The sequence below is a fragment of the Syngnathus leptorhynchus genome, chromosome 6 (assembly GCF_054491065.1).
Source record: "Syngnathus leptorhynchus isolate UIUO chromosome 6, UIUO_Slep, whole genome shotgun sequence".
Classification (NCBI taxonomy): Eukaryota; Metazoa; Chordata; class Actinopteri; order Syngnathiformes; family Syngnathidae; genus Syngnathus; species Syngnathus leptorhynchus.
The window spans coordinates 327,609-354,521 of NC_141200.1; the positions used below are offsets into that span (position 1 = coordinate 327,609).

At 53.8% G+C, this 26,913-nt stretch overlaps 6 protein-coding genes and 1 long non-coding RNA gene across 14 annotated transcripts; 6 read left to right on the top strand and 1 right to left on the bottom strand.

The window, feature by feature from the left end:
* The first annotated feature begins 1,158 nt into the window (after positions 1 to 1,158).
* LOC147054978 (uncharacterized) lies at positions 1,159 to 4,848 on the top strand. The gene is made up of 3 exons (XR_015066395.1): positions 1,159 to 1,648; positions 1,921 to 3,620; positions 4,298 to 4,848. It is a non-coding gene; the product is annotated as an uncharacterized LOC147054978 (long non-coding RNA).
* Positions 1,647 to 4,587, bottom strand: LOC147054979 (chemokine-like protein TAFA-5). 3 transcript variants are annotated; one of them, XM_085914142.1, is made up of 4 exons: positions 3,443 to 4,577; positions 2,893 to 3,042; positions 2,318 to 2,445; positions 1,647 to 2,067 (listed from the first exon to the last, which is right to left on the bottom strand). In XM_085914142.1, the coding sequence occupies exons 1-4, from the start codon at positions 3,546 to 3,548 to the stop codon at positions 2,059 to 2,061; spliced, it is 393 nt and encodes a 130-aa protein (XP_085770268.1). In that variant the 5' UTR covers positions 3,549 to 4,577; the 3' UTR covers positions 1,647 to 2,058. The 3 variants fall into 3 exon arrangements, with proteins under 3 accessions (XP_085770268.1, XP_085770267.1, XP_085770269.1); XM_085914141.1 differs by having other exon boundaries at positions 3,419 to 4,575; XM_085914143.1 differs by lacking the exon at positions 2,318 to 2,445 and having other exon boundaries at positions 3,419 to 4,587.
* A 470-nt stretch (positions 4,849 to 5,318) lies between the features above and the next one.
* Positions 5,319 to 7,695, top strand: LOC147054980 (zona pellucida sperm-binding protein 3-like). Of its 2 annotated transcripts, none has more exons than XM_085914136.1 (9): positions 5,319 to 5,516; positions 5,650 to 5,951; positions 6,017 to 6,135; positions 6,199 to 6,302; positions 6,368 to 6,545; positions 6,615 to 6,732; positions 6,807 to 6,889; positions 7,011 to 7,090; positions 7,197 to 7,695. In XM_085914136.1, exons 1-9 carry the CDS (start codon positions 5,411 to 5,413, stop codon positions 7,259 to 7,261), a joined length of 1,155 nt encoding a protein of 384 aa, XP_085770262.1. In that variant the 5' UTR covers positions 5,319 to 5,410; the 3' UTR covers positions 7,262 to 7,695. The 2 variants fall into 2 exon arrangements, with proteins under 2 accessions (XP_085770262.1, XP_085770263.1); XM_085914137.1 differs by having other exon boundaries at positions 5,321 to 5,516; positions 5,656 to 5,951.
* Positions 7,696 to 8,030: 335 nt separating this feature from the next.
* Positions 8,031 to 11,831, top strand: LOC147054981 (ceramide kinase-like). Of its 3 annotated transcripts, none has more exons than XM_085914129.1 (12): positions 8,031 to 8,393; positions 9,140 to 9,292; positions 9,406 to 9,528; positions 9,610 to 9,735; positions 9,824 to 9,944; positions 10,021 to 10,166; positions 10,243 to 10,317; positions 10,387 to 10,645; positions 10,761 to 10,840; positions 11,089 to 11,294; positions 11,381 to 11,593; positions 11,681 to 11,831. In XM_085914129.1, exons 1-12 carry the CDS (start codon positions 8,258 to 8,260, stop codon positions 11,738 to 11,740), a joined length of 1,698 nt encoding a protein of 565 aa, XP_085770255.1. In that variant the 5' UTR covers positions 8,031 to 8,257; the 3' UTR covers positions 11,741 to 11,831. The 3 variants fall into 3 exon arrangements, with proteins under 3 accessions (XP_085770255.1, XP_085770254.1, XP_085770256.1); XM_085914128.1 differs by having other exon boundaries at positions 11,381 to 11,598; positions 11,681 to 11,828; XM_085914130.1 differs by having other exon boundaries at positions 9,878 to 9,944; positions 11,381 to 11,598; positions 11,681 to 11,828.
* Positions 11,832 to 13,040: 1,209 nt separating this feature from the next.
* LOC147054982 (peroxisomal succinyl-coenzyme A thioesterase-like) lies at positions 13,041 to 15,949 on the top strand. Of its 2 annotated transcripts, none has more exons than XR_015066393.1 (11): positions 13,041 to 13,265; positions 13,809 to 14,010; positions 14,098 to 14,197; positions 14,260 to 14,447; positions 14,617 to 14,786; positions 14,875 to 14,994; positions 15,079 to 15,161; positions 15,238 to 15,331; positions 15,422 to 15,485; positions 15,588 to 15,729; positions 15,799 to 15,949. XR_015066393.1 is itself a non-coding variant. In XM_085914135.1 (11 exons), the coding sequence occupies exons 2-11, from the start codon at positions 13,815 to 13,817 to the stop codon at positions 15,897 to 15,899; spliced, it is 1,275 nt and encodes a 424-aa protein (XP_085770261.1). In that variant the 5' UTR covers positions 13,041 to 13,265; positions 13,809 to 13,814; the 3' UTR covers positions 15,900 to 15,949. The 2 variants fall into 2 exon arrangements, 1 of the variants encoding a protein (XP_085770261.1); XM_085914135.1 differs by having other exon boundaries at positions 15,422 to 15,502.
* A 196-nt stretch (positions 15,950 to 16,145) lies between these two features.
* Positions 16,146 to 25,536, top strand: LOC147054983 (metabotropic glutamate receptor 8-like). The gene is made up of 12 exons (XM_085914126.1): positions 16,146 to 16,256; positions 16,571 to 16,714; positions 17,368 to 18,028; positions 19,055 to 19,271; positions 22,363 to 22,498; positions 22,559 to 22,713; positions 22,787 to 22,924; positions 23,149 to 23,349; positions 23,703 to 23,842; positions 23,949 to 24,893; positions 25,018 to 25,255; positions 25,332 to 25,536. Exons 1-12 carry the CDS (start codon positions 16,210 to 16,212, stop codon positions 25,379 to 25,381), a joined length of 3,072 nt encoding a protein of 1,023 aa, XP_085770252.1. The 5' UTR covers positions 16,146 to 16,209; the 3' UTR covers positions 25,382 to 25,536.
* LOC147054984 (homeodomain-interacting protein kinase 1-like) lies at positions 17,931 to 22,332 on the top strand. 2 transcript variants are annotated; one of them, XM_085914133.1, is made up of 3 exons: positions 17,931 to 18,028; positions 19,989 to 20,159; positions 20,248 to 22,332. In XM_085914133.1, exons 2-3 carry the CDS (start codon positions 20,147 to 20,149, stop codon positions 21,567 to 21,569), a joined length of 1,335 nt encoding a protein of 444 aa, XP_085770259.1. In that variant the 5' UTR covers positions 17,931 to 18,028; positions 19,989 to 20,146; the 3' UTR covers positions 21,570 to 22,332. The 2 variants fall into 2 exon arrangements, with proteins under 2 accessions (XP_085770259.1, XP_085770258.1); XM_085914132.1 differs by lacking the exon at positions 17,931 to 18,028 and having other exon boundaries at positions 19,457 to 20,159.
* Positions 25,537 to 26,913: the final 1,377 nt, after the last annotated feature.

Sequence of the window (26,913 nt, forward strand, 5' to 3'; positions counted from 1 at the left end):
TGGGGGGGGGGCTGTAATCTCCTGCGCTTCTATTTGAGGGTCGGCGGGTGCCAGAATGGAGCGGACGCCTCTGAGCAATCATCTCGACCATTTCACACCTCGTTGATCCCCTCATCTGCTGCACAGCGAAGAAGAGTGCCTCTAAGGGGGTGCTCGGGTCTGTAGCTTAACTCTGAAAAGTCGTGATCACTGAAATCATACGACCCGCTTTTTTCTCAAATTGGACAATTTGAACTTGAAAAATGAGGAGTTGCAGAAAATGATTAGTTGTCCAATTGATTCCAACGAGCCCAAACGTTCCTAATTCTCAAATTCATCTTGCGTCAAAGCAATGGATTGAATGGCCCTCGAAAGGGAACGTCGCCCCTCCAAACATGGCCGCCACGCCAAGCAGGCCCGCCCGTCCGTCAGGTCAGCCGGGCTCCTTACTCCACTGCGTCTTGTCTTCGCATCCTATCATCCTGCTCAGTGTATTGGCGCTACTTTTTAAATTGTCCTCTCCATCGGTGAGCGAGTTAGCCTGAGGAGCTAAACGACGGGGTCCGCCTCCATTCATTAACGAGGACGCATCAGTGGAGGGATGACGAATGAGATGTCCTCGCACCTGCTCCGTGGCACGACCTTTTGGCAAGGCGGGAAATTGAATTGGTGCCGAACGGGAGGGAGGGAGGCAGGCAGGCAGGCAGGCGGGCCGCGTCGCATTTCATTTGGAGCTAAAGTGTGGCACTTAGCCGGGACCCATCTCAATCCCACTTTGAAACTTTTTCACGTTGGAAAGCCGAGCTTGGCACCGCTGCCTGCCATAGCGCTGCCATAGCTTTCCACGTCATTTTGCCTTTTGTCACGTGGACGTACGGCACGAGAACAACTTTGATGAGCCAACGCTCGCTTGCCTTGGAGTCACCATATGTTCGCTCCTTGTGTAAAAAAGATTTAAAAAAGAAAGACAATCAACAAAAATTGTTTCAGTGGCTCACCCAAAAAAAAAAAAAGAAAAATCTGTTGTGGCGGCACGTCAAACAATGGCCGTCGCTCTGGCGTGCCATGGCCGTATCAATTAAAACTTTGAAACTTTTTTCCAGTTTGCTTTTGGCTGCATCATTAGCGTGAAATGCTTTATTTTTAGCGGCGTTTTTTTTTTTGTACACACCGCCAAGGCTTTGGCCGCTTCGATGCGGGCGTTCGCTTCATTTGTGGCCATCGCGGAGCTAATTGGACCTCCGGAGGAATAACCGGACGACTCCATGAAAGCGACACCTGACTTTGGCTTCGTCGCCTGACCAATTTGCAGTTTCTTTGTTTTTATCTTCTCGCTTTCGCTTGCCAAAGTTGTCTTTGTGAACGAGGCGAACGTCACGACACTTTGTCCGCTCAAGCGTCACGTTGAAAGACAAGCCTGACGGAAGCTGCGAAATGTGATTCTTGACATTCTCAAACCAGCTTTTGACGCTTTCGCTCCAACCTGCACAACGTGTTGAATGTCTCAAATGCGCTCTGCGTGTTTATGGAGGAAGTTTCCATTTCAATAATTGAGTTGAAGCTCAGCAGGAGATGATCCGTGCTTGTGTTTCTTTTCCACGCCCACCCGCCGGCCCGCCGGCGCCTTCTACCATGCGTGCAGCCGCTTTCAGCCGCTTTCAGCGTCATGGTAAAGTGTGTGGATTATGATTATTTATTGATTTTTTTGATTGCGTGATGAAGTGCACATTTGTGCGCATGTTGTGATGCTAACGCTACACGCTGGTTTCACAAGCTAACTGCTGGATTTTTCATGGCCGCCCGCTCAGTTCTCATCTCATTAACTTTTTCCTTTTCACTCATCATTTCACCCGTTTGGACGGCAAAGTCATCACCTGCAAAAGAAATAATTAGTAGCAGTCTATTAAAAGTTGTCGACATGATTTATTCGCCGCTTTCCAGATATCGCGACGTGTCCTCTTGAGTCATCAAGTAGAGGTTTTCTCCAAAAGGCAAAGTTGAGTCCAAGGTGGCGACCCCGTGTCTCGGCTCAGCTCTCGAGATGCACGATGGGAGTTTTCCGTCCCGTGGTCAACGCTGTCAGGAGACCTGCCAGACACGGGCGAGCGATCCATGGTGGGTGATTGCAAACAGGAAAGGAAGAGCTGACCAAAATGTGGCTGCTGCCATCTAAACATTCCATTGTGGACCAAATTGGACGGGACCCGTGACTGAGCACTGTCTCGTCAATTCGAGGCAATAACAAGCCAGTCGGTGGTAAGGATTTCATGCACGTGGACTGGATGGATGGATGGATGCCTTTTGTTTCTGAAGCCCAGGTCGAGCCCAGCGTTCTCACCGTGGTGGTCTTGACCCGCCCCCCGGGTTGCGCGCAGCTCCATCCCGAGCCATCGACGAGCACTTGGCAGCCCTCGTCGTCCAGGCACGGACTCATCTCGCACCACTGACGACTCAGCACGATGCCAGCTGACCGCGCAGGAAGGGAAACAACATCGTGGTGTTGACGTGGTTTGCACCGCAAGCTAAGTCGCTGCACGTGTATGGAAATGCTATTTGCACATCTATCCAACCAGCAGCCAAACGAAAGCGGCAAACTACCAATTAACGCACAAGCGACTTGAGTGTCTAGAAAAGCGCGATATAAAACCGATTTATTATTATTATTAACCAATGACCCAACGAGCTAACCAATAAGCTACTGAACTAATGCAGACGACTAAATTGACATGGCAGCAGCTAAACTAAAAATGAGCAAAATAGCCAACTCAGTCAGGCAAGCAAATAATGAGTGGCCCTATGATAGAACTCTTGTGAGGCTGTTATGTGTGAAAAGCACAGAGACGATGTCTTGTGATTTAGGGCTATACAAATAAACTTGACTTGACTTGACTTGACTTGTGATGACGCTCTCACCGTGCACGCAGGCGGGTCGGCCCCCGGTGGTGCCGGCCATTTGTCCCGGGACGCAAGCGCAGCGAGCCGTCTGCCGGGCGACGCTTCGTCTGGGGTGGCTGCCGTCGCGCTCCAGCGTCAGCACCTCGCAGCTGCCCGTCCGCAGCGAGCCTGCACAAGACGCCAAACTGCCACTAAAACGCCCTTTTGGATTTGTCATTTCCGCAATATTTGCTCCATCTGCGCTTGTCACAGTGATTTGTCTCGCTCAGAAGTGGGATGCGTGAACACGCAAGTTCAAATCGGATGAATATTCATGTCCACGTCAACAGTGCATCTGATCCTAATTTGAATCGGAACTCGGAATTTTGTTGCCATGCAGAAGTTGTGCGTGTGAGTCCAGGGACTCCTAAAAATGGAGCTGATCGAAAAATCAATAACAATCACTTTGCCCCTCTGTCATCTCATAGAAAAGTTGGTGGCGCTCTACTCGTTCACCGGTCGGCTAGTCCATTCCATGTACAAGTCGGAATTGTGGGTGGGCTACCTGTTGTCAGGTACGCGTGCGCACCTTGGCGAAGGCTGTCCCCGACGAGCGCGCACAGGAGGAACCAGCAAAGCCCCGCGGCGGCGGCTGCGGCGGCGGCCAGAGTCAACAGCAGACGCAGGAGCTGCATGGGAGCCCGAAGTCCAAAGAGGGGCTGGCTCACCGGATGGACGGAGGCGCCCCCGGGTCGGCTCCGTCGGAGGTACGCATAAGCACACGGGACAAAATCCGCTGTTTAAGTCGCTTTTCAAGGAGAAAAAAACCCCAGGATCTTTGAAAGCTTAAATATGCCAAGAACCGCCGACAGCGGGCATGTTGTGGCAGGAGCTGCTGCTGCCGGCCGGCCGGCTCAAGGCGCCGGAGCTTGCTGAGCGAACATGGAAGAAGCTCGCTTTCTCTCCTCTGACGTCACAGCGTGTGGAACCAAACAGCACAACTAAAGCAACATTTTACAAACCTATTTAGAAATTTCACAGCAAAGAAAGACTTTGGATTTTTTTTTTAAACGTGTATATATATATATATATATAGCTATATATATATATATATATATATAGCTATATATATATATATATATATATATATATATATGTTTTAAAAAAAAAATCTTTTCTATAGTGGTACTCTTCTTGACAATTGTTCGCACAAATGCTAATGCTAGCAACGAAGCCAGCTCATCCGATGACAATTGTTCGCGCTTTAGCCCAAAGTCTATTTGATCAACCAACCCGTACGGGTGGGTCCATGAGGCAATTTTGCTACACTGACGAGTTTTCCAAGCAACGAAAGAGGTCCATTGATTTGTCACAAAGCAACAATGATGCCGACGTCATGTGATATTTGAACGTTGTGCCAGGCTTTTTGTCACAATTTGCCAAGGTCTCCCGAGACCGGCGAGACCTTTCGAGGACCACCTGGCTGGCCCCTTTCCCTGGATTTGACGCAAACAAGTTGATGGTGCAAGCCTGAGGGAACTTTCTCTTCCTCAACCAAGCTAAATGTTCAACTCGGTCAATATGTCAGTGTGTGAAGGGCGGGCGATGCCGCTGATGCGTCTTTGAGACGCTTTTGTTGCGCACTCGTGTTTCCTACTTGCGCAGCGTGACTTGAAGGAATCGTCTTGGGTCTTCGGTGCAGATGGAAGCTTACTGCTTACATTGTTCGTCAAGTCAGTGACGCGGCCTGAGTCCACGATGTTTGTTTTGCTTAAAAAAAAGGGTTCACCCTCAAGGAGGCGTGCGTGCGTGCGTGCGTGATGTCATCAATGCACATGAAGTGAACAAATAAGTGGAAACAAAAGTCATCTTCTTGTGAATAAAACATGATTTAACATTTATAGCCCCAAAAAACAATAAACATTGTCTTGTTTGTGAAAACAAGCAGTATGCACACCTGACCTTTAAATGTGCCTGCGTGTGTGTGTGTGTGTGTGTGTGTGTGTGTGTGTGTGTGTGTGTGTGTGTGTGTGTGTGTGTGTGTGTGTGTGTAAAGTTGGATAGGTCAGAGTCTCACAACATTTATGCACATCAACAGAAGTTACGAAATAAAAAATGACGTCATCTTACATAACATTTCACGTGACTGCGTTTGATGCTCCAAATGTAAGAAGTTGTAGAATAAAATGAAAGGAAGTCACTGATAGAAGCCAGCAATGCGAGCTGTCGTGATGTTTCCAAAAATGTCGTCTTAACGTCTGTGCAAAAGTTTCAGGCGGTGACGGTTGACGCATTCACTGCCAGCCCAGTTAATATCTTTGACGTCTATAACCGTCAGCGGCACGGAATGTGTTGAGTCAGATGTGAACAAGAGAAGCCAGCCTTTCCGGAGGGAGGCCTTCATTTGCACCTGTTTTTCAGGTAAGAGGCGATCAGCAGGTGAACGAGGCCCACCTGGAGAATGGGTGCAATCAGCAATGAGTGGGAGGAGTCTGTTGGCGAGGTCAGCTTTATTTGCTGGCAGCTCATCTTGAGTTTCTTACCAAAGAGATCAACTATGACCACTAACGAAGCCCTCGTGTGTGTAGCTCTAGTATTAGCACTAGCTTTATTAGCCTCCCCCCAGGATTTGAAATTGAGGTCCAAAGTCCAGCAGGCAGCAGGTAAACATTTCAAACATCCTCATGAGCAAATTGTTTCGACTTCAGTATGTCGAATTCAACACTTGGACGGAAAAGCTTTTGATGGTTTTGTAGCTCTGTGATGAGCTTCTCGATTGTCAATCCATGTCTGGAGGTGCAGCTGGCCAAGCTTTTCCTCAAGAGCGGCCCTTGTCCTGGAAGCCTCCTCAAGCCCCGGCGGAGGAGGAGCCCCGCTTCCCGCCGCACTTTGAGCTGAAGCCGCCTCCTGAGGTGCCCGACTTTGTCTCGGTGGTTTGTCAGGAAAACTCCATCCGGGTGGAGGCCAAGCGCTATCTGCTGGGTACGGTCGGGAATGCCGACGTCACCCTGGGGGGGTGCCCCGCCACCGGGGAAGACCCTCGGAACCAGGTCCTGATCTTTGAGTCGGAGCTGCACGGGTGCGGCAGCCAGCTGTTGGTGAGTCTCCTGCTGGATCGCAACACTTTGATTTCGAGACTTGACGCGTACCTCGTGTGTTTCAGATGTCCGAGGACACCTTGGTTTACATCTTCACGCTGCAGTACACGGCTTCCCCCCTAGGAGACACGGCCATCGTCCGGAGCAGAGACGTCACGGTCGGCGTCCAATGTCAATACCAGAGGTGGGACGCTCGACTGTCTGCGACTGCTGATGAATTCGGCCACGCTTACACCAAGCGTTTCAGGAAGCACCACGTGAGTAGCGGCTTTCTGCATCCCACCTGGAGCCCCTTGAGTGACTCCGAAGTTCCCGAGGAAAGCCTCTACTTCTCCTTTGGACTGATGACCGGTGGGTGCCTTTTCGATTCCGAGTCAAATAGGCCAAACTCTTGCCGGTCCCCGTCCTCGCTCAAGACGACTGGCAGACGGGCCGTCCGTCTTCCGAGTTCCTGCTCGGCGACCTGATGAAGTTTGAGGTCTGGGTCAAGCGGTTCCAGCACGCCCCCCTCAGGGTGACGGTGGACAGTTGCGTCGCCACCGTGGTCAGGAACGTGGACACGGTCCCTCGCTACGCCTTCCTGGCCAACAACGGGTGCGTGTCTCTCTGGAGACCGGGTTCGGGTTAGTGGCCGCTTGACGCTCGCTCTTGTGCTCGCTTCAGGTGCCTGTTTGACAGTCAGCTGACGGGCTCCAGCTCCCGCTTCCTTCCGCGCTCGCGGGACGACCGGCTGCAATTTGAGGTGGAGGCCTTCAAGTTCCAGCAGGACGACAAAGGGGCGGTGAGAGAGCGGCGCCTTGGCTCCACCTTGTGAGCGAGCGAGCGCAGCTTTGCTTCCTGGCTCTTCTTCTTCAGATCTACATCAGCTGCAACTTGAAGGCGATGGCTGCCACAGCGGCGGTGGATTCTGCCAACAAGGCCTGCTCCTTCGCCAACGGGTGAGTTGCCGCCCTTCGTTCACGCTAATCTTTCTGGACTCGAGGGAATTCCGAAATGAAGAACTTGGTGCTTAGGAAATTCTCCTATTGGTCCAGTCACACAGTTTAGTTTGTGGTTCAGGTGGTCAGAGGCCAGTGGGGTCCACGGGGCATGTTCCTGCTGTGACACAGATTGCGGGACCAGAAGCGCAACAGGAAACGGTTGGTATTGAGACTTACTGTCCAAAACAAACAAATGTCCGGCATTGCTCTGATAGTTGATTGAAATATGATTTTTTTTTTTGCATGTCTATCTTGAGCGTTGCAGGAGCAAAATGGGAAGAGGAGGCTACAGTGGGACCAATCACAGTGAAGGAAAGACCTGTCGAGTGACCTCTTAGGAACAAGATGAAATCCTCCTCATCTATATCACATGAGCTCACTGTTTTTCAACAAAATCTTCTCCCAGAATCTTAATGCTCTAAATTCAGCAGTGCCTCCTGCTGTTTCAGTGAATTGCTGCAGTCTCCCTGAAAACTTATTTGAGGACTTGAGTTGTATTTTTTTATTTCGCGAAATGTTAGAAACGACAAAGGGTGAGCAAACCTTTTATTGCTGAAGAGTCACGTTTCAGTTTTAAAAGGAACTCCTTTGTATTTGCAATACTTTATAGTTTAATTAGAAAATCATTCGGTTTTAATTGTACATTTATTTACTGTTTTCGAAGTGTGTGTGTTCCCGTGTTAATCTTATTAACGGAAATGTTCAATTCATTTAAAAAAATTGGTTCGTGATAATAGATGAATAAATGTTAAATCCAAGTGCAATTTTGAAATGACTTTTTTTGCAGTTTAATGAAATTACTTTTACAAAAGCGAACTGTTTATTACGTTGTCAGAAAATAACGGAGTGGAGAGAGATGCTTTCGGGTGTTGTAGGACAAGGTAGAAATTGTGGCGTTACTTTATCATTGCGTGCTAACAGAAGAGATTGCTCGATTCTTTAAGATTTTTTATTTTACTGCTTCTATTCAATTAGCGACTACACAAAGACTGAAATATTAAAGTATTTTAAACGATAAGCAATGTGACTAACGAGTTGTTTTTTTTTACCGGCACATCAACGCAGCATCAGGCCACTCCCACTTCCGCTATGTACCCGCTATCTAGCTAGCTATCCCGCTGAGGGGGGGGGGGGCAAGAAGAAAGCCCACACACAACAACTTGAGCTCAATCCGTTACACGGTAGCCATTGAGCCCGTTGAATGCTCGGCGCTTAATCGGACGTCCACTCCTGACCGGGTGAGGTTAACGGAGACAACATGGGCCAGCCAAGGTAACCTTTTCCCCGGGACTGAAGGACGAATAACGGACGGTGCCGGTCGCTCCGATGGAGAGGCCGGTGAGACTGCTGCTCTTGTCCGAGCTGCGCGTCCGCAACGTCGGGCACGAAGTGAGCCTGTGCCGGTCCCTTCTCACCTGGAAGAGGCGAACCTCCAGCCCGGTGTACCATCCGTTCAAAGCCAGTAAGACAACAGACGAGCTTAACCGAATTGCCAGCGTCGCGCTAATCTAAACACACGAGAGACTTTCGCCCTGCGTGGCAACCACAGCACGACAAGCTAACGACGAATAGGGCGAGAAGATCTGAAAAGGATTTAATCCAATACTGCTCCTATTCTTTTCGTAAGCATCCGCTTACGTAACTAGCTAGCCACGTGCCACCATCCTAAACGAAAATTCCACGTGGAAAATCTGAATGACAACGAGAAATAGGACCTCAGTCGTCAGAAAAACATCAGGATGATGTGTCGCACCGTCTTTCTTCACTAGGTTATTGATTGAAATTGAAGACCGTCGTCGAAACCCTTGCTGAATCTTTCATGTCAAATCCAAAGTCTTGTTTGTGCTTGCTCTCACTTTGCATGTCTGTCACTTTTTGCTGCTGCCTGTCTTGAGCAGGTCTGTCTTATAAAAAAAAAAAAGAGCATCTTGGTCTGGTTAGTGTCAAACAAAAATAAACTCCAATAAAGTGCTCCTCAGATCGTACACCATTTAGATGTTAGTTCTGATCCATGACAATGTTAGCGTCTGAGAAATCATCTTACACAGCCCGCCTACGTTACCGTTTGAGTTTCCTGTGTGTCATGATGTGAAGGTCACCGTCGCGGCCCTTTCGGGAAGCCAAGGAAGTCCGGAGCTCACGTCTTAGTCACGTCAATATTTCAGCACTAATGACTTGTCCGTGTGTGTGCGCGCGCGCGTGTGTCAGGCATGTGTCATAGCGTGCGCGTGTCGGAGATCATCAGTGTCCGCGAGGAGGAAGAGGAGGAGCCCGAAGAGGATCGGAAGCTCGGCGGGGACGATGGGAGCTGGAAGAAGATCAGAGAGAGACAAGCCAAAGACCGCAGGCGGTCTTTCACAGGTGATGTCACCAAACCCGGACGCGGGGGATTTACAGAAGCCAAGTACAAAATGGTCAATCAAAAGGTGGTAGCTAACTAAACCTGCGCTGCGTTGCCTTGCCTCGGCTTGCAGTGTCGTACGTGGAGAGGTGTCGGCGGCACCGCTGGCGGTGCGCCGACGTCACCTTCGCGTGTCCTCAGGTGGCACTGTGCCGCCGCTGGGTCAGCACCATCAGAGAGCAGCTGGAGGCCATCGGTGCGGACCTCAACGAACGCACGCACGCACGCACACACTTTGTAGGTCGAGTAAGTTGTGCGTATGGTTGTGTTGTCGCAGGCGGCAGACCGACACAGCTGCTGGTGTACATCAACCCGTACGGCGGCAAACGGCAGGCCAAGCGCGTCTACCAGCAGAAGGTGGCGCCGCTCTTCGCTCTCGCCGGCGTCGGCACGCACGTCATCGGTATGCCAGCCCAAAAAAAAGCCTTTTTTAGATTTCCCAATTTGTAATTGCTTCCATTAGGAAGCTACTGATTCAAGTCAATATCAAGTAGGAAAAATGGAACTAGACATGAGGTCGATTTTGCCGAATCTACTTGCCATAGTGACGGAGTACGCCAACCACGCCCGGGACCACCTGAGGGAGGAGGCGGAGCTAAAAAAGTACGACGGGTAAGTGAGCGAGCGTCGAGGCCGCCGAGGGAGGTTGCCCGCGTGCTAACGTGAGTGCGTGCCTTTCCCTGGCCAGCGTGGTGTGCGTGGGCGGCGACGGCATGTTCAGCGAGATGGTGCACGGCTTGGTGTGGCGAACGCAGAGGGACGCCGGCGTGGACGTCGACCGGGCCGAGCAGACGCTGGCGGCCTGCCCGCTGCGCATCGGAATCATCCCGGCAGGTGGCCGGCCGGCCGGCCGGCGCCTCTTCCCTCGCAACCGCTGGCCTTCTTCTGGATGTCTTTGTTTCTCCTTCAGGCTCCACGGATTGTATCTGCTTCGCCACAGTGGGCACCAACGACCCCGTGACCTCCGCCCTGCACATCATCGTGGGTCAGTGCGGCAGCGCGCGTTCTCAGGGAGTAAGTAACGAGCGTACGTCACCCACCACCTCCTTGCCAGGCGACCGTCAGCCCATGGACGTGTGCTCGGTGCGCCACGGTGACGCCTTCCTGCGCTACTCGGTGTCGCTGCTGGGCTACGGCTTCTACGGCGACGTGCTGACGGACAGCGAGAGGAAGCGCTGGATGGGCCCCGCCAGGTACGACCTGGCCGGCCTCAAGATGTTCCTCACGCACCACCACTACGAGGGCACCGTGACCTACCTGCCGGCCGGCGGCGGCGCCGGAGAGCCCGGGGACGCCTCCAGGTGTCGAGCCGGGTGAGGACGCTCGCAAACCAGTAGGCTTTGAAACCAAGGCTGGCGCCGCTTTGGAACAAAAAGTGACGCCGTCTGCTTTGGAGCCTTCACCCAATGTCCGTTTTCCCTTTGCCAGTTGCTCAGTTTGCCGGGACAACGGGAAGCTCTTGTCGGAGAGAGCCGCCATTTACCGGACGGAGCCGCACCAGGACAGCGGTAACTAACGCATTCATGTAGAAGAAACAAAATAGAATATTCTTAGAAAGAAAAGCCTTTTGATTGAAGATGGACTTTGTTTGGGGAAATCCATATTTTACAAAATGTCATTTCTTAAAAGATTGACTTTCTTAGAATGGAAGGAAGCAAATGATTTCCGAAGGGAAATGTTTTCACCCCGAATATTTTTGAAGAAAGAAAAAGCGCCACAGCAAATGTTAACCGCAACAACCATGCGCTGGCTGCAGAAAATGGCGGCGGCTGGCGGAGCATCCGCGGCAAGTTCCTGGCCATCAACGCGGCCAGCATGAGCTGCGCGTGCCCCCGCAGCCCTAAAGGCCTGTCGCCCGCCGCCCACCTGGCCGACGGCACCGCCGACCTCATCCTGGTGCGCAAGTGCTCCCGCTTCAACTTCCTCAGGCACCTCCTGCGCCACACCAGCAAGGACGACCAGGTGAGCGCCCTCCTCGTCCGGCCGGCTGGACGTCCGTCTCTTGACGTCCGTCTCTTGACGTCCGTCTCTTGACGTCCGTCTTCCAGTTTGACCTGTCCTTCGTGGAGGTGCACCGCGTGCGGCGCTTCCGCTTCACCCCGCGACACTGCCGCAGCGACTCTGAGCTGGAACTGGACCCGCTGGACGGGAAGCGGCAGATCTTCGGAAAGATCTGCCGAGACCACCCGGCCTGCGGCTGCGCGGCCCCCTTCAGCAGCTGGAACTGCGACGGGGAAATCCTACCGCACGCCGCCATCGATGTCAGGTGACCGCCTTCCCCTGGATGTTCCCAATTGCCCCTGTCTGTCGTGGAATAATCCCCCAAACTGGACTTTGTTGTTTGCCAGAGTGCATTGTCAGCTGATCCAACTGTTTGCCCGAGGCATCGAGGAGGCGGCCATGTTTGAGGAGCTGGCGCCCACCGCGTAAGGTCGGGATCTGCCACGGGCCGCGACTTCCCTCCCTCTTCGTCTTTTGTTCAGCGGGTCTGATGGGGTCACGTTCCAGAGGGAAGGTCGCAGAGAATTGGGATAACGTCCAGACGCTTCAGGGTCAAAGGTCAAGTCCCACTGAATGTCGAGACCAAGTAGTGAATGTACAGAACTAGTAGCAGCAATGTTACAGTCGAGGCGATGTTCTTTGATTTTGACTCCAATTCTCGAGTATGTTTAGTCGGGTCTGAATTTGGGGTTGCCTTCTTCAAATGGCGTTGGGTCTGATTTTTGAGATTTTAGCGCTGAATGAATGATTCATCTGAATGACAAACCCTCGTCTTTAGTTTGCAGTTGGCTCTGCTGAGTCGAAATGTCAAAGTCCTACTTGAGTCCAGTCTGACTCAAATCTTAGTGTTAAGTCCCGCGTTTCTCCAGGTCTGAAGGAAAGTTCTCATTTCTTTCCATCTGTTACATGATGAGCGACAATTGTTCCACCAATGGCAAACTCTTGCGACTGAATAGTCATTTCCTGGAGAACTTTTCATTTTTTCTTGACCCTAAGCCTCCCCCCTGAAGAATAGTGAATAGAAGAAAAAGTCTCAATTGTCTTTAAATCGTTTTTTGTTTCTTTTAAACATGACTTTTCAAATGTTTTGTTAGCGTCTGTTACATGACAACCGCAATTGTTCCTCAAAAGCGAAACTTGATTTCCAAAGAAAATAGTTTTAGTAGCCGGTGCTAACGAAGCACTTTTAGTTGGCTCGTATTTGATCGTCCATGGACAGCCGTTGCTTTTGTTCCACTGACCGCTCGTCGTCTCTGCTGACCCGAGCTGGACTCGTGAAGGTGATGACGAGTGTGTGTGTGTGTGTGTGTGTGTGTCCGTGTAGCGCCATCTCTTTGATCAACTGCAACCTGTGACAAGGAATTGAAGACACTCACTCCAGGCGTTTGATATTTGATTGATTGACTATTAAGTTTGGTTGGCTTGAATTGTTACTGTGGCAACGTGGCGAGCGTCAAGCTCATTTTGCATGCTCATGAGCTGTCATTAGCATGCTAGCCTAGCCGCTGCAATTATATGCAAGTTTTGGACCTCTATGCACTCTTGCCAGCTGTAGCCTCCTCTGGAAGAAATAAAATGACGACAATATTTTGCTTTCTTATTTTATTTGCACATGGATTCAATTGTCTTGGGGCAGTTATCGACGAGGGAACTATGACGGCACATAATCAATCACCCTAAAGATGACTCCTTTTTGGAGGATGATTGTGGCGCCATCTTGTGTCCGTGTGGATTTATGGCGACGTGTTTTGTCCACTTCCGGGGGAGGAGATTGACAACTTGAATGGAGAAGAGTGAAGTGAGTGCGAGTTGGAGCACCACGAGGGGAGCTGGCTCTGTCAAGTCCTAAATGTGTCGCGTTGAGTGGTTTGAAGGTTGATTTCGCACCGAAGAAGGCGAAGCGAAGCCCACCGAACAGCTCCTTTGCTTCCGGTAAGTCTGGTCATGTGATTCATTCGTCCGCGTCAATGTCAGACCGAATTTAGGAGCTCAGGTCGGGAAAGGCTTAAGGATAGATAACTTTTGCAAAAAGACATCCAACTTGAAAGCTTAGCTAAACAAGCGACAAAGGCAAATTGGTTTGTTTGAATGGTAAATAATAAATGTGTTGAAGCACTAACCCTTCACAAGAAAAGTGGACTTGGGTCCGTCCGTCTGTTAAACATCAACTTTCTGTTGGCCTGCTGCAGTGAACTCAGCAAAATGAGTCTTGAACTCTGAAACTTGATTCACGAACATCACAACGTTGTCAATCACTTACATGCAGTGTCAATGCAAAGTTCAACGAAGACACTTCCAAAGGCAATGAAGCTTCCAACAGACTGGACACTTCTGCTTCTATTCAAAGAATTCAACTTTCATTTGGAAGGACTTTTTTTCTTGAGTAATAGATCATAAATAGGGAAAAAAATCGAATTGAAGCTGCTGCACAGATTCCATAACCCCCGTAAATAATTGTGTCCAACTTTACGGGAGGTCATCATGTCGAGTCTGCAGTGCAGCGTCCAGCTGTCGGTTCGTCCGTCCAGATGCCTGGTGGACGAGAAGTTGGCCATCCTGGTGCAGAGTGCGCCCCCTAGTGCCCATCTCACCCTGCGCGCCTTCCACCGCTGCGAGGACGGACACGGCTGGGAGGCCTACGCTCACTACCTGACAGACGTGGCGGGTTCCTTCAATGGTACGAGGCCAGGCGGGGCTAGCGTTCCCAAAACCCTCTGGGGAGGGGACCGTTGCAGATTTGAAGAGAAACGCCTTTGCTTTGCAGTAACCAAGGATCCCAGTCTGGGAGGAACATACACCGGGGTGGAGCAGATGGGTCTTTTTTGGAGCATCAGACCGATTCCAGGAAGTCAACCTGGACTCAGGTAGGCCACCACCTGTTAGACCACACAAGAAAGGGGCTAGGCTAAGCTGGGCTCATGTCCAGGATGAGGAAGAAGAATGTGCAGATCCCAATGGAGTTCACCATCTCGGTCTACCGGGACCACCTCAGTGACTTTGTGGATCGGGTCCCACTGGCCTCCCAGGTGTTGGAGCGCTGGTACGTGGCGCCCGGCGTTCTCAGGACCCCCGTTACGGACCAGGGACTGACGGCGACCCTTTTTCTGCCCGCAGGTACGAGATACGGTGCTGCCGTATCTGACCTCGAATGTTTTTTTTTTCCATTTCCTTAAGAAAGACATAAAAAGGATTCCTCTGTAAAGAATTGTACAGACGACACTGCAGGCTTGCCTTGCCTCCCCTCCGTGTTGAAATCAAGCCATAATCCAAAAATGCTCAGCAGGTCCGGGACCGTTCGCCGCCATACTGGACCTGTGGGGTGGCGGAGGCCAGCTGGTTGAGTACCGGGCGGCGCTCTTGGCCTCGCGCGGCTTTGCCGCCATGGCTTTGGACTACATGACCCCGAAGATAACGCTGGAGACTGGCAAGATGGTGGACAACACCTACTTTGAGGTAAAGGTGCTGCTGCTTCTGGCTCGCGTCATAGGCTGAGGTTCAAAACGTACTGTTGGCATGGCACTCTCTGCACGCACGTGCGCAGAAGGCCTTCGCGTTCCTGCAGCGCCACCCTCGGGTGCTGGCCGAGCGCGTGGCCATGTTGGGTCTCTCCTTTGGAGTCAGCGTCACGCTCAAGATGGCCGCCTACTCGCACGTAGTCAAGGTTGTGCCACACACACACACACGACATCGCATGCACTACGACCTTTGGACTCACTCTGCGTGTGTGTGTGTGTGTGTGTTATAGCCCAAGTGTGTGGTGTCCATCAGTGGAAGTCACGTGCAGCCCGTGGAGGGAACTATAGCGGACATTTTATCTTACTTTGATCAGTAATGTTCCCCGTCGTGGCGGCTCGGGGCCATTTTGTCGCGCTTCACGTTTGTCGCTCGCCTGCCGTCCGATCAGGAACGGGCACAAGGCTCAAGCGAACGACAAGAACGAGGCCATCATGAGAACCTTGCTGCTGCCCGTCCCGACTGACCCCGCCTTCAAAGTGGACGTGGGTTCCCGGTCCCGCTTTCATTTTTTTTTTGGTCCCGATCGGGTTTGCTACCTACGCGCGCGCTGGTTGCATTTTATGTTCTGTCAGATGGGCCGTGTGCAGTGCCCCCTGTTGGTGGTGGCAGGCGAGGACGACCAGAACTGGCCCGCCTGTGAGTCTGCTGAAGATGTGAGCGTGGCGACTTCAATGAGCCCTTTTCAAAACATCATGATTGTAGAAAACCAACTTGCATGCATGTATGTATGTGTCCCAGATGAAGAAGATGATGGAGCACGCGGGCAACGTCCACCTGCTGAGCGTTGTGTCGTACCCTAAGGCAGGACACTTGCTGGAGCCTCCGTACTCGCCGCACACCAGAGCCAGTACTTTCAGATCCGTGGGCACTCGGGCGAAGCGTAAGTTTCACGCAAACGACTCAGGCGTCTGTCTGAGTTGGGGCCCCGCTTGATGTCCTGTGTTTGCAGTCACGGCTCTGTGGGGAGGCGAGTGTGCGGCGCACTCGCTGGCTCAGGAGGCCGCCTGGAAGAAGACCTTGGACTTCCTGCGCCACCATTTGTATGCGTGAAGAGCAAACTGGACTGAAGAACAGCCAATATTACTGTAGCTTGTTGCCAGCCGAGCTCGCCATCAAATGTTGGCGTCGTCTGTGGATAGAGCCCCCTGGTGGCCAAAATGCGCACACACCACACCGGATACGATTCCCATTGAATTGTTCCACTAATGATGGCACACAAACTGTTGAATTCTTGACATGCTATTGTCCATTCTATTTCAGAATTGCATTACTGTATAAAGCACAATATTGTAGGCTGCTAGATATAGATAAAAAAAAAAAAAAACATGCCGATGACTAAGTGGATTGCAATTGGATTGGAATGAATGGAAAAGGGCGTGTCTGCGTGGACATCCGGCCCCCTTCCAGGTGAGTTAATGAGAGCTTGTCATCTGCCTGCACGTGCGCTCGCACACTCGCGATTCGACCTAGTTCTAGAATAGTGTTTCAGTAAAATATGGCTTTTTAAAATGTGTTTTTTACTTACTGCAAAGAATGTTGCATGTTTTTTTCTAAGTTTGCGAGCTACTTTTGGATGTGAATAGATGGCAGCAGCTCATTTAAATCCACGTGTGATCCCTGCAGGCCAATCGCCGTCCATGTCTGTGCCTTTTATTTTTCCTCTCGTTCTCTGGCTGCACCAGCGCTCGTGTTCCTACAAATGCGTCTCTATTCATATTTAGAGCAATGGAATTCTACAAAACCAGCAGAGGGAAGCAGCGACCGTCCGTCCGTCCGTCCCATTTCCATCAAGCAGACGGTGTATGTGTGACTGCAGCGTTATTCCGCTGGGGGGCGCCTCTACAAAGTTTCCCGTGGAGATGCCAGTACGTTGCAAGCCACCTGTGCACGCGCGCGTCACTTCACGCGCACCCGTGTTTTGTCGCGCCTTCCGCGCAAGCAAGCAAGCACGCGCGTACGCATGCACGAGCTCTTGCAACACGCAGTCCGGCGGGTCCGAAGAGTGTACGCAGTGTCCATTTTTCTTTTTGCACGTCAACGTGTATTTTTGTGATTTTTGTCTTGGTTTTTGCCAAGTATCAACGGCGTGTGAAACTCCGGAGAAGCAGGCAGGAGGGACGCCAACGCACCGTGACAGGTAAGAATAGGCGCGGATGAGCAAATGACTCGATGAGTGCGAGTTTTTGTTCAGCGACGTCCCCGTAGTAGTTGTGAGTATGGAACATTTCCACCGCCTTCAACTTTTGGGAGCTCGTCGTTAAGACCTGCAATTGCTCTTGCCAAAAATTATTGGTGTCTTTCATATTTGTGGCTTCATTTGAATGGAAATTGCCGCGCTCCATTAGGTCTGTGCACCCTGGCCACCAGGGGGCAGTCTGGTTTTACTTGAAGTTGCTGCGTTGTTGCTCTTCACAGAGGATAAAGAATAGTAGATGCTTTTGAATAGAGTTCTAGCAGAAATATTATAGGTTAAAATACCACCAGAATTCATTGGATCATTTTTTTTTTTGCGTTTTAGGAGGTGGCTCCAAAATGTCCGACGACGAAAGCAGAAGACCGGGAGAAGGCGACAGTCCCTGTTTTTAGGCCCGAGAACCCCCGCTTTGGATCTTCGGGGGAGGGGCTGGCCCCCTGGCCGGGCCGGGCGCTGGCGAGTGACCGACCGCACCAAGATGGCGGTCAGCGGGTGCTACTTGCTGCCTTTCTTGATGATGAAGAGCTGCTTGCTTCCGGGCTCCGCCGGCCCGTCCCCCGACGCGGACTCGCAGCGGGAGTTGGCCCACTCCGTTCGCCTGGACGGAGATATCATCCTGGGCGGGCTGTTCCCGGTGCACGGCCGGGGCGAGCGGGGGCAACCCTGCGGAGAGCTGAAGAAGGAGAAGGGCATCCAGCGTCTAGAGGCCATGTTGTTTGCCATTGACCTGGTCAACAAAGACCCCGAGCTGCTCCCCAACGTCACGCTGGGCGCACGCGTCCTGGACACGTGCTCGCGAGACACCCACGCCCTGGAGCAGTCGCTGGCCTTTGTGCAGGCGCTCGTGGAAAGGGATGCGGGCGAGGTGCGCTGCGCCAACGGACAGACGCCCGTCTTCGCCAAGTCCGACAAGGTGGTGGGCGTCATCGGGGCGGCGTCCAGTTCCGTCTCCGTCATGGTGGCCACCATCCTTGGACTTTTCAAGGTAGGGTAGCGGATCCTTGCTTGTCACGCGTCGTTTGCATAGGTCAGCCAGATTTTGGCGGCTCGTGCTTCAGCATCAGCGATTAGCGACTCCAAGCTGAACGTCGTTTTAGCTTCTGGGTTTTGTCATAGTGAAGTGGTGGCTGTTGCAAATGGGTAGCTTGGCTTCCCGGCGCTCTCCTTCCAAAAAGTCTTTGGCGACGTTAGCACGCTGTGCGCCGTTAGCTGGGAGCGTCGCTAGCAGCTAGCGCCTTGCCGGGTGAAAACCAGTTGCCATGTTCGCACGTCTTCAAGTGTGAGAAGAGGATCTGCTTCTCTCCAGACAAGCGATTGTGATCTTCCTTTTAATCGTGTGGGGGTTGTTGTTGTGTTTCTTTTTCTTGGCCTCATGTATATCGATGGAGCTTCTTCATTCTTGTCCTTTGTCGTCATGTTTTTCTTTTTCTCGTTCTTGATGTTCTTGTTTTTCTTCTTCTTGCTTCCTGATCTTTTTCCACTTGTTCTTTGTTGTTTTCGGACCGGTTCTCGTTTTGTGTTGTCTGCGGGCGCACTTCACGCCGGATCGGCATCCCGCCTCGGCCGCCCGCCCGCCCACTCCTTCTCCAGCCGTCACGTCTGAGAGCGTCATCGTCCGGGGTAGCCGCGGGCCGGTGGAGAACACACACACACACACCAATCGTGAGATTCCAGTGGTGGGATTAGCACAGTGCTAACGCTAACGGAGACAGCGACCGTGCCGCCTCCGTCCCGGCGGGAGAATTACGGGAGCGGCGGCGGCCGAGTGTCAGCCGGGGCCTGTCGGTTAGCATCACGTCTCGCGTGGCCGCGTGTGTAACCTCAAAATGTCAGCGTGAATCACGTCACCTTGTCACTGATGGTGTCATCGAACAAAACTCGGGGATTGTTATGAAGTTCACTTATCAGGCAAATGAAATTCCGCAGCGCTCCTAAATGGCCGCCCCCCCCCGCTGGGAATTTGGGCCGCGGTCGGGTTGTGTAATTGAATCCCACCCACCTCGCCCCGCAGATCCCTCAGATCAGCTACGCCTCAACGGCCCCGGAGCTGAGCGACAACACTCGCTACGACTTCTTCTCGCGCGTGGTTCCTCCGGACTCGTATCAGGCTCAGGCTATGCTGGACATCGTCACGGCCATGGGCTGGAACTACGTCTCCACGCTGGCTTCCGAAGGGAACTACGGCGAGAGCGGCATCGAGGCCTTCGCTCACATCTCCAGAGAGTCGGGTAGGGATGGATGGATGGATGGATGGATGGATGGATGGATGGATGGACGGACGGATGGATGGATGGATGGATGGATGGCGGACGGACGGACGGACGGACGGACGGACCCTAAGCCGTCATCAATGCTTTGCTGTGGGCTGATCTGTGGGATTAGCTGGTCTCTGTTAATTAGCGCTGATAGCAGTTAGCATTTAAACGTTCATCAGAATTGATTTCAATTTCGTGCCTTGCGGACCGACCGCAAAATGTCCACAAACAAAGACGGGTGGGGTGACATCTTGTGGTCTGAGAGTCTTCAAGTTTCAAGCTGTCAAACTGTCGTCAGGTCTTCCCGTGCGCTCTTTAATGGTCTCTTTTGCAGTCTTACTGTACTTGAGAGGTCTTACTGGAAGACCTTTGAGACTCGCTCATTGGCATTTCTTGTGAGTATGTCCGAGCGAAGCAGTCTTGGTCTTAAGCAAATGTCGTGCTATTTGGAAGCTTTGAGGCAATCTCCTGGTCAAAGTGGTTCTCCCATCCGACGTGTGGGCTCGCGGCCCGGGTCGTAGCCGAGGGCGCGTTGTCCTGAATTGTTCTTTGGTGTCGAAATGAAAGTCACGTGACCGGGGTGACGCCTGGAAAATTGCTTAGCGACGATGTCACGTCAAACTCATTGCAATGACATCAGTGGCGCCCGGCCCCAGGTGAGCTGGTAACTTCTTTCATGGCTTTGGAAAGCGATGTCACAGAGGGAGGACGACACTTGTCACGTTGCCATCTTTGAGGCGAGCTCGAGCGGGTACGCGACGACCACCACCACCGAAGCGGCGACGAGACGACAATGCGCATGACGTCGGACCTTTGGGCCGACCTCATCGTTTGGCCAAAAGGCCAAAATGAATCCGAGCGGTAGGTCACGCCAGACGATTCCAAATGTCAAACACTCTTTGCGTATGGTGGCGCTTAACGGCTCCGCACTGTGTGTTTGCTCGCGCAGACGACTTAAAGATGTACAAAGGGGCGACTCTGGGCAGGGTCCACACGGTGGAGGACGTCCTCGGCGAGGGCACCTTCGGCGTGGTGGTCAAGTGCCGCAACACGCTGACCGACGCCAGGGTGGCCGTCAAGGTTTTCAAGAAGCATCACAACTCGGTCAACAACGCCAAAGAGGAGATCTCTGTTCTGAAGCAGCTGTGGGGTCTGGATCCCGACCGGTGCCACATCGTCCGCTGGCAGGGCTTCTTCTTCCACAAAGAGAACATCTGCCTGAATTTTGAACTGCTGGACCAGAACCTGCGCGAGTTCATGCAGTATCACTGCGCCTTGTCCGTCCGGCAAGTCAGACCCGTGGTGCACCAGCTGGCCACCGCCTTGTCCCACATGAGCGCCGTGGGACTGGTCCACGCCGACATCAAGCCCGAGAACATCATGGTGGTGGACCGGCACCAGCGGCCGCTCAAAGTCAAGCTGGCCGACTTCGGCCTGGCCAAAAACGTGTCGGACATCGCCGCGGGGGACTGCGTGCAGACCTTGTGGTACCGGGCGCCCGAAGTCATCCTGGGCATTCCCTTCAACGAGACGGTGGACGTGTGGTCGCTGGGGCTGGTCGCCGTGGAGCTCGCCACCGGACAGCCGCTCTACCCCGGCCGCACCGAGTACGACGTTTTGAGCTTCGTCGCCGACACTCAGGGCCAGCCGGCCGACGACGTGCTGGACCGCGGGAAGGAAGTGGGCCAGTACTTCCGCAAGGAGGGCCACGGCGTGCGCAGGTGGAAGCTCAAGTCTCCCCGACAGTTTGCCAAGGAGACGGGATGCCAGCCCAAAGGCGGGAGAGCGCTGGTCCTCAGCTCCCTGGATGAGTTGAAAGTGGTCACGGCGGACGTGGCGGCGGATGCTTCGGCGGACGCGGCGGCGGACGCGGCGGCGGACGCTTCGGCGGACGCGGCTCCACAGCGCACCGAGCAGCTCTTTGTCCGACTGGTCAAGAAGATGCTGGACCTGGACCCCGATCTCAGGGTGGACTCGCACAAGGTTCTGCTGCACCCTTTCTTCCACCGCAGCCGCCGCCCCCCCGAGAGCTCCGTCGACAAAGGCTCGCCCGACGAGGAGACGCCGTGGCGGGTGGAGCGACGGTCGCCGTCATCCCGGGTGGACTCGCTTCTTCCTCTGATGCCAAAGCCCTCGGGGGTGGCGCCAAAGACGCGCGCCGCCAACGGCACCTGCCTGGGAAGGTTGTCCAAAAAGATTGTAGCGGCCTTACGCAAGATCTCGGCCGTTTTCGGCAAGATCAAAGTCTACGGCGACAGCCCCGAGTCCTAAGCGCACTGGACGAGGTGTAAAAAAAAAAAATCCAAACAGGGGGAGGGGGACGCTGGGGCTGTTTAGCTCTTGTCCTTCTTTTGGGAAGAGGAGTCCTAAATGGAGCCACCCAGGAAGTTGTGGGTGCTGCAATGTAGTACAAAAACGGGCTGTTTTGCGCGCACCGACCCAAGAAATGTCACCCAACTTCCTGGCGCAGCACATGAAGACTGGAAAGACAAAGAAGCGACTGCATTATCTTGACTCCGGTCTGGAAATCGTGTGTATGTGTGTGGATAGCTAGCCAAATGCTAATACTAAGCAAACGCTAACAATTAGCATTGATAGTTGTGCCCAATGCCCAACCCAAATTGTGCTCAAAAATGTCTGCAAGGCTTGATTTGATGATTTCATCTCATTACATGTTGGAATTGATCACCTTTGTTTTGCACACCTTTAATTGTGTTGACATTTTTAATCACCTTTTCTGAAGCATCCCAAAAAATGCGCCAATCAGAGAGAAGAAAAATATCGAAAGAAGCTAATCGTTGCTGGCGCCTGCAAATTGATCAAGTGCGGAAAAGTGTGCGTGCGCGCGTGCGTGTGCGCTCAGCCACCACAACAAACTAGACTGGAATCCAAAGTAAGAAGACTTGCGTCTTTTTTTTATTGACGACAAACAAACACAAAGAGGAGTTCAATCTCCTCATAAAGCGGAGAAGGTTGCGAGCGTTTCCAAAAGGGATTTGTTGTCGCCGGCTGGTTCCTCGGAAGTTGAGCTTTCCCTTGCGCTTGCGCTTGTGCGTGTGGTCAGGTGGCGTGTGCATCGCGCAGGCGCTGAAGATCCCGCGCGAGCCCAAAGCGGGCGAGTTCGACCGGATGCTGCTGCGGCTGCTGGAGACGCCCAACGCCCGCGCCGTGGTCACCTTCGCCAACGAGGACGACATCCGGTAGGAAGGAGCCGGCCATGCAATTGTTTCTTTTTGTTTCCTGAAACGTGCGTGTGACAGCCGCATCCTGGAGGCGGCCAAGCGCCACAACCTGACGGGTCACTTCCTGTGGGTGGGCTCCGACAGCTGGGGCTCCAAAGTCTCCCCCGTGCTGCACCAGGAGCTGGTTGCCCACGGGGCCGTCACCGTCCTGCCCAAGAGGGCGGACGTCCACGGTCAGAGCGCCAAAACCTCCACCGCCACAAAGCAAAAGGGCTGAGCGGCTCGCCGCCCTCTCTCGTGTCTTAGCCTTCGACCGCTACTTCAAGAGCCGCTCGCTGGCCAACAACCGCCGCAACGTTTGGTTCGCCCAATTCTGGGAGGAAAACTTCGGGTGCAAGCTAGGGACGCACGGCAAGAAAACGGGAGCGGCCAAAAAGTGTACAGGTGAGCCAGCGCACGGCGCCGCCCTTTTGTCTCGCCGTGGCGGGCGCTCGTTCAATCGGGTTCCATTTCAGCAGCCAGTCAAACTAATCCCAGCCGGCAGATTTCTTCCCGTTTACGCTAAAATAGGCGCCATCTACCGGCCGACCGTGGAATTACATCCGAAGCAGCGCGACGGGTTATACATCGGCGGGAGGGACGGCAAAGTGTCCCGATTGTTCCGGCAGGCTCGGAGAAGGTGGGCCGCGACTCCTCGTACGAGCAGGAAGGCAAAGTGCAGTTTGTGATGGACGCCGTGTACGCCATGGCGCACGCCCTGGACCGCCTCCATCGCCGGCTGTGTGCCGGCCACGCGGGTCTGTGCCCGCGCATGGCCCACGTCGACGGCAAGGAGCTGCTGGCGCACATCCGCGCCGTCCGCTTTGACGGTAGGAGAACGCCTGAGCTTATTTTTTTCCTGTATTTTCAAATATGAGACTTCCCCGGTCGGTCGGTCGCACGCACGCACGCACGCTTCCCCTTCTGCGTCGCTTGACGGCCACTTACCCAGCTTGCTTTGCACGCAAACGAGAGCAACAGAGGGGCGCCGGACGGACGCTAATGGCTAATTGCTAATTCATCCGTGTTGCTCGGCCATGTGTTTATTTGGAGAGAGGCGCGCTCCAGTTGAGCGCTAATGTTAGCGCATGAGCTGCGCTGGAGCGCGGCGACGTGATTGCTTTGGACAACTGAGGGGGAGGCGCTAATTTGAAGCTCTTTTGCCGGCTTCCCGCCCCGACAGGAAGCGGCGGCACGCCGGTGACCTTCAACCAGAACGGCGACGCCCCCGGCCGCTACGACGTCTTCCAGTACCAGATGGACGAGCACTCGGGCCCCGAGTACAAGGTCATCGGGCAGTGGAGCCATCAGCTCAGCCTCAACGTAAGCCCCGCCTGCGATCATGTGACGATTGACACCTTCCCTCCATTTGCTTTGGTTCTGAAGCGTCCACAAGTGCTAACACGTGAGCCTCCTCCTCCCTCGGCAGATGTCGGCGCTAAAGTTTGAGCCGCGGGGTGCCCCCGGCGCGCCCCCCCCCGCCTCATCGTGCAGCGCGCCGTGCGGGCCGGGCGAGCGCAAGAAGGCGCTGAAGGGCGCGGCGTGCTGCTGGCGCTGCGAGCGCTGCGAGGGCTACCGCTTCCTGTCCGGACCCTCGTCCTGCCGGCCGTGCCCTTACCGGCAGCGGCCCGACCGCAACGGCACCGGCTGCCGGCCAATCCCGGTGGCGCGGCCGGAGTGGCGCTCGCCCTGGGCGCTGGTGCCCGTCCTGGTGGCCGCGCTGGGCATGTCGGCCACCGGCGCGGTGGCTGCCGCCTTCCTCCGCCACAACGACACGCCGGTCGTGCGGGCGTCCGGGCGGGAGATGAGCTACGTGCTTCTGACGGGCATCTTCCTGTGCTACGCGGCCACGTTCCCCATGGTGGCGCCGCCCGGCGTGGCCGTGTGCTCGCTGCGCCGCGTGGTGCCGGGTCTGGGCTCGTGCCTGAGCTACGCGGCCCTGCTGACCAAAACCAACCGCATCCAGCGCATCTTTGCCCGGGGCAAGACGGCGGTGGCGGCGCCGCGCTTCATCTCGCCCGCCTCGCAGCTGCTCATCACGTCCTGCCTGGTGGGCGTGCAGCTGCTGGGCGCGCTGGCGTGGTTGGCCGCCCGGCCGCCCCGCCCCCTGGTGGACTACGAGGAGCGGCGCACGCCGGACCCCGGGCGCGCGCGGGGGGTGCTCAAGTGCGACACGTCGGAGCCGGCGCTCATCTGCTCGCTGGCCTACAGCCTGCTGCTGATGCTCACCTGCACCGTCTATGCCGTCAAGACGCGGGGCGTGCCCGAGACCTTCAACGAGGCCAGGCCCATCGGCTTGGCCATGTACACCACCTGCATCGTCTGGCTCGCCTTCATCCCCGTCTTCTTCGGCACGGCGGGCTCGGCCGAGCGGGTGAGTCTGGGAAAAACGAATGGGGGAAATGTCCGCTCATCCGGTGATTGGGCGAGCCCTTCCGTCGGTTCAGTGGTCCTCCATCCATCCATCCATCCATCCAGTTTGTCTCCCCCCCCCCCAGATGTACATCCAGACGGCCACGCTGAGCGTGTCGCTCAGCCTCAGCTCCTCGGTGTCGCTTGGGATGCTCTTCGTGCCCAAAGTCTACATCATCCTCTTCCACCCTGAGCGGAACGTGCCCAAGCGCAAGCGCAGCTTCAAGGCCGTCGTCACCGCCGCCGCCGTCGCCGGCAAACTGTCGCAGTTGGCGACCGAGCGGCCCAACGGCCAAGCCGAGACAAAATTGTGCGAGCCCGGCGGTGAGTTGAAACCGTAAAGCCAAAGAAAGTTCAACATCAGAACATTGCGGAGCTCACGGGTCTTTTCTCTCCGCAGTGGTAGCGAGCAATAACGCCTACGTCAGCTACGCCAACCAACGCATCTGAAGCAGATCGGAGTTGTCGTTACTGCCCGAGCTGATGTGACTCCAATTTGCAATCTTCTCTTTTGGAAATTGTACAAATGGAAATCAAGTGATGCATGCTGTTCATTTTATTTTTTATTTTTTTTTTACAAATGAGTTTGATTTGGGATTAAACGGAAAACCACATGAGTCTCCATCTTTGTGGCCACAAATGCGTGCACGCAGGCAGGCAGGCAGCCACGCAGGCAGGCAGCCACGCAGGCAGGCAGCCACGCAGGCAGACAGGCAGCCACGCAGACAGGCAGGCAGGCAGGCAGGCAGGCAGGCAGGCAGGCCTCCTTCCGTCTTGGCATCCATTTCAGCTCCCAGGTGGTCCACACTCCCGCGTTTGAAGATCAGCTCTCCATATGCCAACCAACAGCGAGAGAGAGAAGTCGACCTTCCTCGAAGCCGGCGGGAAGTCGGCCGATCCATACGGTCCCTGTAATGAATATTGAAGCTGAAGACGAAGCTTTGCCGCCCATTTCCCCTGACTCGGCGCCCTGGGAAAAAAAAACCTTCTGAGAAGAAAAGTGCACATTGGAGATGTTTTTAGCTGTCACGTCACAGCTGCAACTGTACATTGTTTTGTTTTTTCTTTCTTCTCAGGTGGCCACAGCACGCCTGGGAGGTACCTAATTGGGCTGCGGGCCGAGGAGGCCTCAGGTGCTCCGCGGGCTTCAGACACGCCGGGTCGTCTCACAGTTCATTCAACCCCCGCTGCCAGAAGAAAATAGGCCACACACAATCTATTTTTAGAAGATGGCGCCCCGGAGTCGAGGCAGACGTGGATCTCCAAGTGCTTTAGCTTAGAAGGAGAATCTGTGTGTGTGTGTGTGTGTGTGTGTGTGTGTGTGTGTGTGTGTGTGTGTGTGTGTGTGTGTGTGTGTGTGTGTGCGCGGCATGCAGATGGTGCCACAGTCTGTTCCCAAGAAAGTTCCATCAGCTCTTGGAACAGGATGAGGATGAGGAGGACGCCTGTCAGCAGACGCACGTTCTTCTTCTCTGTGGTTGTCGTTCTTCAAAAAAATGAAAGGAGGATCATTTGGACATCATAACCTGCAGAATTGCTCAAGTTTTGTACGATTCCAAATATATTTGAACAGCATGGCTCAAGTGGGAGGTTCCGCCTCGTCCGGACCCAGTTTGACGGATACGAAGTCGACAGCCGAAGTGATGAAATCGTGATTGCGTCACCCTAAACTAGACAAACGTTGAATTATGAACACGACAGACAGCTTGACGCTCATTTCTTTTCATTCCCAATCCCAAAAAAAGACATAAAAGTCGGTGGCTTGATTTGTCTTTGTGTTCCAAGCTGTCTTTCTGGCGTCTTCTGGGAAATGTCCAGGAGCTTCTCTTTGCTGACGAAGCCACCGAATGCTTCCAAAGGCTCGCGTTTGGAGACCATCAATTATTCATCGTGTCGGAAACAGAGACGGGCTTTTTAGGGAATATGGACTCGATTGACTGACGCGGCGAGGAACGGATCAGAATTCCTTTGTTGCGCCTTGA

Coding starts and splice junctions, on each gene's coding strand:
- LOC147054979 (XM_085914141.1), bottom strand. CDS start 3,548: ATGCAGCTCCTGCGTCTGCTGTTGACTCTGGCCGCCGCCGCAGCCGCC. Junction 3,043..3,418: donor GCACGCGTACCTGACAACAG/GTAGCCCACCCA, acceptor CGTCTTGTGCAG/GCTCGCTGCGGACGGGCAGC. Junction 2,446..2,892: donor CCGACCCGCCTGCGTGCACG/GTGAGAGCGTCA, acceptor CTGCGCGGTCAG/CTGGCATCGTGCTGAGTCGT.
- LOC147054980 (XM_085914136.1), top strand. CDS start 5,411: ATGACCACTAACGAAGCCCTCGTGTGTGTAGCTCTAGTATTAGCACTA. Junction 5,952..6,016: donor GGTGCGGCAGCCAGCTGTTG/GTGAGTCTCCTG, acceptor CGTGTGTTTCAG/ATGTCCGAGGACACCTTGGT. Junction 6,890..7,010: donor GCCTGCTCCTTCGCCAACGG/GTGAGTTGCCGC, acceptor TTTGTGGTTCAG/GTGGTCAGAGGCCAGTGGGG.
- LOC147054981 (XM_085914128.1), top strand. CDS start 8,258: ATGGAGAGGCCGGTGAGACTGCTGCTCTTGTCCGAGCTGCGCGTCCGC. Junction 10,167..10,242: donor CATCGGAATCATCCCGGCAG/GTGGCCGGCCGG, acceptor TTTCTCCTTCAG/GCTCCACGGATTGTATCTGC. Junction 11,295..11,380: donor ACACCAGCAAGGACGACCAG/GTGAGCGCCCTC, acceptor TCCGTCTTCCAG/TTTGACCTGTCCTTCGTGGA.
- LOC147054982 (XM_085914135.1), top strand. CDS start 13,815: ATGTCGAGTCTGCAGTGCAGCGTCCAGCTGTCGGTTCGTCCGTCCAGA. Junction 14,011..14,097: donor CGTGGCGGGTTCCTTCAATG/GTACGAGGCCAG, acceptor TTTGCTTTGCAG/TAACCAAGGATCCCAGTCTG. Junction 15,332..15,421: donor ACCCCGCCTTCAAAGTGGAC/GTGGGTTCCCGG, acceptor ATGTTCTGTCAG/ATGGGCCGTGTGCAGTGCCC.
- LOC147054983 (XM_085914126.1), top strand. CDS start 16,210: ATGAATGGAAAAGGGCGTGTCTGCGTGGACATCCGGCCCCCTTCCAG. Junction 23,350..23,702: donor CCGCGCCGTCCGCTTTGACG/GTAGGAGAACGC, acceptor CCGCCCCGACAG/GAAGCGGCGGCACGCCGGTG. Junction 24,894..25,017: donor CGGCGGGCTCGGCCGAGCGG/GTGAGTCTGGGA, acceptor CCCCCCCCCCAG/ATGTACATCCAGACGGCCAC.